The sequence below is a fragment of the Natator depressus genome, chromosome 16 (genome assembly GCF_965152275.1).
Source record: "Natator depressus isolate rNatDep1 chromosome 16, rNatDep2.hap1, whole genome shotgun sequence".
In the NCBI taxonomy this organism is placed as follows: Eukaryota; Metazoa; Chordata; order Testudines; family Cheloniidae; genus Natator; species Natator depressus.
This window is the reverse complement of record NC_134249.1, coordinates 5526163-5535974: the sequence shown is the minus strand read 5'-3', so window position 1 is coordinate 5535974 and position 9812 is coordinate 5526163. Positions and strand designations below refer to the sequence as shown.

Below are 9812 nucleotides of genomic sequence, written 5' to 3'. Positions count from 1 at the left end.
CGCAAGTTCACAGGTCAGGGCCACAGCAGCAGCTCCAGGAGCATCCAGGACCTGCCCCTTCTGCGATGAACTCGAGAGGATCCTCAGCAAGGCGACTACCCCTCAGCTCAGGCTGATGTTGGGGGTGCAGGTGCTGCAGAGATCTTCCAGGAGGACATGGGAGAGAGCAGGGGCTTCTCTGGCTCTGCCTGAGCTTCAGGAAGCCCCTAGCAGAGCAAGGCTCCCTTCCCCCTCAGCTGAGAGCCCCCGCACATTACAGGCCTCTGATCCTCTGCCCCAGAACAGGCCCAGGTCAGAGGACCTGGAGGCTGCTCTAGCTTACCCTGAGGGCCCATGTGATAACCAAAGAGCAGCTCACTACCCTTCCTCCTGCCCCGATCCCTGACACGTCCCCTGCTGGAGAGGCTCCGGGGGGACAGGGGTGAGAGCTGGCTATCCCCGCTCTGCACCAGCTGGGGATCCCCCACCCCAACACAGCTTCCTCCCCGTGTCACTCGCGTAGCTCAAAGGCAGAGGGACAGGGTGGAGAATCTGTCCCAGTGGCTTGATTGTGGCCCCTTGGCCCTCCTACAATACCATGCTTGTCCCTCAGCCGGGGGGAGGGGGGGAGTGCAGGGCAGGCCCATAGGGGGCTGAAGGGAGTGTGGCTGACTCGTGGATTCACTGTGTGTGAGCTATTAGGGCAATAGTGCCTGTCATGGGGTCCCTGCTGCACCCCGAGGTAATGGGGCAGTGGGAGGCGAGCAAGGGACTGCATTTATAAAGCAATCTCTCCTTGTGCTGCTCCTCCCACCACTGTCCACAGGGCAACGCCAGCTCAGTCCCCGGCCCGTGGCTCTCAGTGGGTCTGGAATGGACGCGGCAGCAGGAACAGCATTTACCAGCTCCAGGGCTCCTTAAAGATAAATGTCTTCTATGTGCAGCTTCCCCGGAACCCACTCCATCCACACCACTGGCGGCCAGCTCCGCTAGCCTGGCTGACAGGGCGAGGGGGACAGTGATACAACCCCACACTAAGTCCGTTGGTCCTCTGTGGGCTGCTCCCAGGCCCCATGGCAAGGAGCTTCTTCACTGACCCGTGGGGCAGTGGAGGCTGGTTTCCGCAGAGCCTAGCTATCTATGGTCCTTATCTGGGCCGCCTGGCTACGGTCTCTGAGCTCCTCACACACCCAGGGGGAGCAGAGCTTTGCCAGTATACCCATTGCACAGAGAGGGAATTGAGGCCCAGAGACTTGCCCAAGGGCACACAGGGAGGTAGCAGTTCAGTTCTGGAGCCAGGAGGGCTCCGGGCTGGGCTGCAGCTGCCAAGAGACTCTGTCACACCTGCTGCCCATGTGGCCCCTCTACCTCACTCCTACCCACAGGCCCAGGGGTAAGGGAGCAGGATGGGGTGATGGGCCAAGAGAAAGCTTGATAAGTTTATGGTGGAGATGATATGATGGGATAGCCTAATTTTGGCAATTAACTGATCTTCGACTACTAGCGGTAGATATGCCCAATGGCCTGTGATGGGATGTTAGATGGGGTGGGATCTGAGTTACTGAAGAGAATTCTTTCCTGGGTGTCTGGCTGGTGAGTCTTGCTCACATGCTCAGGGTTTAGCTGATCACCATATTTGGGGTCGGGAAGGAATTTTCCCCCAGGTCAGATTGACAGAGGCCCTGGGGGTTTTTCGCCTTCCTCTGCAGCGTGGGGCACGGGTCACTTGCTGGAGGATTCTCTGCACCTTGAAGTCTTTAAACCACGATTTGAGGACTTCAATAGCTCAGACATAAGTTAGGGGTTTGTTACAGGAGTTGGTGGGTGAGATTCCGTGGCCTGCGTTGTGCAGGAGCTCAGACTAGACGATCATAATGGTCCCTTCTGACCTTAAAGTCTATGACACACCGCAGGCCTAGCTGGGGGTGGGGTGGATTGTTTTCCCCCAATTCTGCCTCTCCCAAAGCCTCCAGGCACTACACTGCATAGGTCACACGGGGGCGGGACGGGACCCTGCAGTCCTGGCTCTGGAGCCAGTGAGGGGCACTCTGAGACAGGGTCAGGACACCAACTGCCCTGGCCCACCACTGGGCTCTGTACATACACACACCCCACAGAACGTGGCTGTTCCCACAAGCTTGTCATTGCGAGGCCCAGGGCTGGATGGGGGCAGGTACCTTGCATAGGGGTGTCACCCAGCCACACCATAGTTACGGGTTGTATCAGGCTTTGTTTCAGGCTTTTTTTCAAAGTGCTTCAAAAGCCACATGTATTAGCACGGGGTGGGCAAACTTTTTGGCCCAAGGGCCACATCGAGGTGCGAAACTGTATGGAGGGCCGGGTAGGGAAGGCTGTGCCCCCCCAAACAGCCTGGCCCCTGCCCCATATTCGCTCCCTCCCACCTCCCGCCCCCTGACTGTCCCCCTCAGAAGCCCCAACCCATCCAACCCCCCCTGCTCCTTGTCCCCTGACTGCCTCCTCCTGGGACCCCCTGCCCCAAACCACACTCCCCAGGATCCCACCCCCTATCCAACCCCCGCCCCGCTCCCTGTCCCCTGACTGCCTCGACCTATCCACACCCCCACCCCCTGACAGGCCCTCCGGGACTCCCATGCCCTATCCAATCCCCTGTTCCCCAATCCCTGACCGCCCCATCCAACCACCCCATGCTCCCTGTCCCCTGACTGCTCCCCAGGACCCCCTACCCAACCTTCCCACCGCTGCACATGCACCACCGCCGCCCCCTTACCATGCTGCTCAGAGCGGCAGGAGCTCGCACCCCTGTCCGCATGGTGGCATAGCTGTGTGGGAAGGGGGGCCACGGGGGAGGGGCTGGGGGCAGCCTCCTGGGCCAGGAGCTCAGGGGCCGGGCAGGACGATCCTACAGGCCGGATGTGGCCTGCAGGCTGTAGTTTGCCCACCACTGTATTAGCAGATGGCCTTGAAAGCTGCTATTTTAAACGAGGAGCAGGGATAGAATTAGTGATGCAAAAGCAGGGCAAAAGATACTGGGCTAGATGGACCCAGAATGGCCATTTTGACAAATGATTCAAAGACAAAGAATTCACTGAGCTTTTCTGTAACAGCCTTTTCTTCCTTGAGTGCTCCTTTAGCACCTCAATTGTCCAGTGGCCCCCAGTGATTGTTGGGCGGGCTCCATGCTTCTGATGTACTTCAAATTTTTTTTTTGCTGTTAGTTTTTGTATCTTTTGCTAGTTGGTCTTCAAATTCTTTTTTACACTACCTATTTGTACTTTTACACGACTTACCTGAGTTTATGCCATTTTCTCCAGTAGGATTTGACTTCCAACCTCTAAAGGATGCCTTTTTGCCTCTTAACTGCCTCTTCTACTCTGTTTGGCCATGGTGGCACTTTTTTGTCCTCACGGTGTTTTTGTTTTTATCATTATTATTTGGGGGGTCTACATTTAGTTTGAGCCTCTATTATGGTGTTTTTAGTCTCCATGTAGCTTGCAGGCATTTCACGCTTGTGACTGTTCCTTTTAATTTCTGTTTAACTAGTCTCCTCATGTTTGTGTCATTCCCATTTTCAAAGTTAAATGTTACTGTGGTGGGTTTCTTTGGTATCCCACCCCCCAAGGATGTTAAATATAATTATATTATGGTCACTATTACTGAGCATGTTCACCTCTTGGACCAGATCCTGTGCTCCACTTAGGACTAAATCAAGAATTGCCTCTTCCCTTGTGGGATCTAGGACTAGCTGCTCCAAGAAGCAGTCATTGATGGTGTCTATACATTTTATCCATGCGTCCCATCCTGAGGTGACATGTTCCCAGTCAATATGGGGATAGATGAAATCCCCTATTATTACTGGGTTTTCTGTTTTTGTAACCTTTCTAATCCCCCTGAGCATTTCACACACACTGTCACCATGCATCAAGCGTTGGCAGTATATTCCTATTGCTATACTCTTATTATTCAAGCAGGGAATTTCCGTCCATAGCGATTCTATGGTACAGTTTGATTCATTTAAGATTTTTACTATATTTGACTCTATGCTTTCTTTCACATACAGTGTCACTCCCCACCAGCACAACCTACTCGGTCATTCCTACATATTTTGTACTGTGGTATTACCACATCCCATTGATTATCATCATTCCACCAACTTTCTGTGATGCCTATTATATCAATATCCTCATTTAATACCAGGCACTTCAGTTCATCCATCTTTGTATTTGGACTTCTAGCATTTGTATACACGCACTTACAAATTTGTCAATATTTAGTTGTTTGCCTTCATGCAATGTAATTCAATGAGACTTTTTTTTATTTCATAGAATCATAGAATATCAGGGTTGGAAGGGACCTCAGGAGGTCATCTAGTCCAACCCCCTGCTCAAAGCAGGACGAATCCCCAATTAAATCATCATCATTTGACTCTCTCTCTTCAGTTCTATCTGTTCTTTATCGGTATCTATCCTCTCCTCTTTACTAGGCTATAGATTATCCCCTTTAATAATCCTCCCCTAAAGGATGTGTGTGTCTGTACTGTGTGCTTCTCTGCCCCTGTCCACACCCCAGCCCTTAGTTTAAAAACTCCTCTATGATCTTTTTAATTTTACTTGCCACCAATCTGGTTCCACTTTGGTTTAGGTGGAGCCCATCCTTCCTGAACAGGCTCCTCCTTTCCCAAAAGGTTCCCCAGTTCCTAATAAACCTAAATCCTTCCTCCCATCTCCATCATCTCATCTACACATTGAGACCCTGTGGTTCCGCCTGTCTAACCGGCCCTGCACATGGAACTGGTAGCATTTCAGAGAATTCTACCACTGAGGTCCTGGACTTTAGTCTCTTACCTAGCAGCCTAAATTTGGCCTCCAGGACTTCTCTCCTGCCTTTTCCTATATTACTGGTACCTACATGTACCACAGTCACCAGCTCTTCCCCAGCACTGCATATATGTTTGTCTAGATGTCTCAAGAGGTTTGCAGTCTTTGCATCCAGCAGGCGATTTGCCATGTGGTTCTGCTCCTCACAAACCCAGCTACCTATATTACTATTACCTGGCGCTTCCTAATAATGTGGTTCCTTCCCCTGGAGGGTCATCCTTGGTGTGAGAGGTTACCATGCCATTACCTGGAAATAGACCTACCATGTGTTGCTGCAAACCCATTTGTGTCAGAAAACAGTCATCTACAAGTTTTAGAAACTCTAATGCTCTTTTACTACTGACTGCATGAGACCTCCAGCATGTATATTGGCTTGGGGAGTTCATTTTATGGTACCTAGTCAACTGAACTATTAATTGGTTGCACTTTAATAAATGATTTAAGGTTACTTGTGACTTGTCTATTTTAAGAATATTCAGTAATTCACATCAGTTATATTAGGGTTGTGTTTTCTAAGTAACTGATTTACTTAAACATTTCTACCATAGAATAAATCATTCAATTTTATCACATGGAATTACCTGGCGCTACTAAATATCCCATCCCATTACTTACAGAATGGACCAATTTTTTTACCATCTGTAAGAAGCGAAATGATTACATTCTAGTAATGTTCAGGAATCTGGGGGGTTCTGAGGGTAGGTTTACCTACCAGCTTCCACTCCCCAACACCAGTCCTATTGCACAGCTCCCTCCTGGTGCCTGGCCTCTGGAACGGCTCCCTGCCCCTGCACTGCATGCAGGCACCTTTCACCCAACTGTGCTGTTCCCATTAGTGCACACTCCCAGCTGCTATTGTCTGTCCTAATCCAGCTACTCAGCCACTCCCAGGGAGCGTTAAACTTTTGTTGGATCATATTAAAGAAGTTCTGTATTAAAATCACAAATGAGTTTGATTCCCCATAGTTTAAATTCCAGGGATTTACTAATTAAAAGGTCTCTTGGTTTTTGGTACTGTTTCTCTCCCTCTGTGTGTGAAACTTGCAAGCTGCTAATTGTGTTAGTACATTCTAAGACAGAGTCTGTTCTCAAAGCAATTCTTTGTAACAACAACTACTCACACAGAGAGAGACTCAAAGCAATACTCTGTAACAACAGAAACAGCACCCAGAGACTCCCCGCCCTTTTGTTGTATTCATCTCGCTTTGTTAACAATTGTGATTAAAATAGAGATAGAGGTATGTATGTGGATGGATGCTTGGTGTGGATAATAACTGAATGATCAGGGAGGTGCCAGCCTAAGAATCCAGTGTCCATCGGCTGAAGAAGGCGTCAAGTGGAAATAACCAGAGGACCCCCAGAGGGCAGACTGGAGTCCACCCAACAGCCTCAAGAATGGGAGAACCAAAGAACAAGATAACATCTGGCAGCACGGAGCCGTCAGGAATGTGCCATCTGCTGATTGATTCAGCAACAGCATGATGAAGCAATTCCCATAGACTGACATAGAAAGAAATTCCTATAAAAATGGACTCTGGAAAGTGAGAACTTTGGGGTCTGATTCTGCAAACCAACTTCCAGGAGCATCAGATGTGCATCTGACTAGGCCCTGCTCCCTCCTCATGTCCAGGCCACCTGGCCAGTGGCTTGGCACGAGCAACTCTAAGGCTGGTAACTATGATAACGTGTGTGTGTGTGTGTGTGTGAATAAATATGAGATTGAATGGAATGTTATAGCTATAACTAACTGCTTACTATGATTCTTTCTGTATTCACAATAAATGTGGTATTTTGTCTTTTCCCCTTTAATAAGATCCTGCTGATTTTTATTTTATTGGTATAACACTTTCACTGGCTGGAGCAGCAGGGATCCTCCAAATGGCCTGCTTACTCTCACCACCACCTCCTCTAGCAACTCCCAGAAATACTGGTGAGCCAGTGTCCCAGCAGGGTCCGAAGGCCAGGTGTCTGCTCTGGGGGTTGGGTCAGAGCTATTAAGAGAGTCTTCTGAACTCGCTGGGGAAGGGGCCTGTTTTCTTCTAGGTCTGACATATATATTTGGCATACTTTGGGGCTCTCAGGGAATATAAATGATGGAGATGATAGAAAGAAAGGATTCCCAGGTACTGGGGAAAAATTAAAATCAGCTCTGTGCTTTAAAATGTAACAAGTCTCTTTACTGTATATACATTAAACAGCTCTAATGCAGACCTCACAGAAACATCTCACACAGAACCACACACTGTCTGGGAAGGACACAGAAAAAGAATGAGAATAAAGAGAACAAATTTTTACTTCCAGGTCAGAAACCTCCAGCCCAAATTGTGTCACCTCACTGACTGCACATGAATGAGCAGGTCCTTTCCTTTCCAATTCTTACCAAAAATGCCACTAGATGATAGTCTCTCCTGACTCTGCTGACCTTTCTGACACCCTACAACGGTTTCACATTGGAGCTGGACAGCAGCTGCCATCCTGAGTCGTGCTGCGTGGGATTGGCCTAATTCCTTCCCTGCATTTAGAGACAATTTTGTGTGTGTGACTTCTAAAGAAAGCTCTTTTTATCCAGTTCAGTTTTAAATAACTCAAGAGATGGGGCCCCAGCCCCCTAGCTGGGGAAATGACCCACAGCCTAACGGATCTCACTGGCAGAAGTTTTCCCCCAGTATTTGGCCTAGATTTTCTTTTTCTTAGTTTTATCCCGTTATTGCTGGGAAGTGGGAATTAGTCTCACCCTGCCTGCTTCATTCCACTAGATGATCTCTGTGCATTCTCTCATAAGCCAATGCCGATGTTTGTGCGTGAGTCGACCTTTGAGACCCACAGCGTTTGAACAGGTTCTTACCCAATTTCCTAGAGGGATGTGTCTGGTTGGGACAGTGCCCCGGGGTGAATTGCAATGTGCAGTAGGATGTGCTGCTGCATGTCGGGCCTCTCTCACAGCCAGCTCTGCAGGAGTTAGTAGCTCTGCATGGCTGAAGCCTGAACTTCCCTCTGCTCCTGCACAGCTTCTGGGAGTGCACCGCTGGTAGCCTGCAGGTGATCAGTGCATGCCATCCAACGGGGGCACAGCCCATGGGGACAGTCACTGGGACACTGAGCCCAAGGCTGGCTGCCTGAGGTCTGCCTTTGTCCCATGCTGCTATGGTGTTGCCAAAGGGCTGCAGGGCCTTGGGTGGATGTTTCCCTCCCTGGGGCCTGATGGCCAAGGTTAGGGGCAGGGCCCCTTGGCACTTCCCAGGACCTGATGGCTGAGGTTAGGGGCAGGGCGCGATGGCACAGAGGGGCCAGTCCTTGTGGGCATGCTGGTGCTGGGCCAGGCCAGAGCTCTGGCTGAAGGCCTTGCTGCATTGGGTGCACTGGTAGGGCTGCTCATGCCGGTGGGTGTGCGGGTGCTGCAGGAGCGTGGCACTGTCCCCAAAACCCTTGGTGCACTGTGCACTGGCACAGAGGCACTGCCCCACATGGGTGCGGTGGTGCTTGCTCAGGGTGGAGCTGTCGCTGAAGCGCTTGCCACACTGGGCGCAGGCAAAGGGGCGCTCCCCGGTGTGGGTGCGCTGGTGCTGCAGCAGGTTGGAGCTCAGGCCGAAGCGCTTGCCGCACTGGGTGCAGGCGTAGGGGCGCTCGCCCAAGTGGGTGCGCTGGTGCTGGATGAGGTTGGAGCTGAGGCTGAAGTGGCGGCCGCACTGGGTGCACTGGTAGGGGCGCTCCCCGGTGTGGGTGCGCTGGTGCTGCAGCAGGTTGGAGCTCTGCGTGAAGCGCTTGCCGCACTGGGCACAGGCAAAGGGGCGCTCGCCTGCATGCGTGCGCTGGTGCTGCAGGAGGTTAGAGCTGAGGCTGAAGGCCTTGCCGCACTCGGTGCACAGGTAGGGCCGCTCGCCTGTGTGCGTGCGCTGGTGCTTGAAGAGCGTGGAACTGAGGCTGAAGCTCTTGCCGCACTCGGTGCACACGTAGGGGCGCTCGCCCGTGTGCGTGCGCTGGTGCTTGATGAGGGTGGAGCTCTCGCTGAAGCCCCGGCCGCAGGCCGTGCACTTGTAGGGGCGCTCGCCCGTGTGCGTGCGCTGGTGCTTGATGAGGGTGGAGCTGTCGCTAAAACCCTTGCCGCAGTCCGGGCACTGGTAGGGGCGCTCGCCCGTGTGGGTGCGTTGGTGCCGGATGAGGTCAGAGCTCTGGCTGAAGCCCTTGCTACACTCGCTGCACTTGTAGGGGCGCTCGCCCAGGTGGGCGCGCTGGTGCTGCGCCAGCTCCGAGCTCTGGCCGAAGCAGCGCCCACAGCTGGCACACTTGTGGGCTTTCTCCCTGCTGTGCACCTGCTGGTGCTGGATGAGGTAGGAGCTGAGGATGAAGCCCTTGCCACACTCATTGCACTTGTAGGGGCGCTCGCCCGTGTGCACGCGATGGTGCTTGAGCAGGGTGGAGCTGTCACTGAAGCCCCTGCCGCAGTCCGGGCACTTGTAGGGGCGCTCGCCGGTGTGAGTGCGCAGGTGCCGGATGAGGTCAGAGCTCTGGCTGAAGCCCTTCCCACACTCACTGCATTTATAGGGCTTATCCCCTGTGAAGGCTCTTGGTTGGGCAGCAGCATCATGGTGATTCCCTGTAGCTCCTTCACCGGGGGTGTGTTGGCTTGTAGGGCCTTGCCATTCCCAGCCCGCCTTGCAGTCACTCTTGGGACTCTGGAGAAGGGCCCCGCTGGATCCCCCTAGCAGTGTCCCATGCAGATCAGTTTTCTCAGGATCAGGCGTCTCCACCACATTGTCACCCAAAAATCCATCTACTGCTGGAACAAAGAGAATCTGGCCATGACTCAGCCCATGTGCCAAGGCAACCTTGGGGGGGAGGGGCAGCATGCAGAGACAGGCAAGGGGGTTCAGCCCGTTTGAGGTCTTGTCTACACACAGAGTGGCACCTGTTTAACTTAAGATGTGATCCAAAATCTATTTGGTCACACCTGTGCCAAAGGCTGTGTGAATGCGCTTA

The 9812-nt window shown here is 52.2% G+C and overlaps 1 protein-coding gene across 5 annotated transcripts in view; it reads right to left on the bottom strand.

Annotated features, from left to right (window-relative positions):
- Positions 1–6005: 6005 nt before the first annotated feature.
- Positions 6006–9812, bottom strand: part of LOC142000058 (uncharacterized) — a 24303-nt gene continuing 20496 nt past the window's right edge. For 3 of the 5 annotated variants that reach the window (XM_074974091.1, XM_074974089.1, XM_074974090.1), the window contains one exon: positions 6007–9609. In XM_074974091.1, the coding sequence (XP_074830192.1) occupies positions 8093–9609 (1517 nt within the window). In that variant the 3' untranslated portion in view covers positions 6007–8092. Of the gene's footprint in view, positions 9613–9812 lie in introns of all 5 variants that reach the window. The other 2 variants (XM_074974088.1, XM_074974087.1) reach the window with 2 other exon arrangements.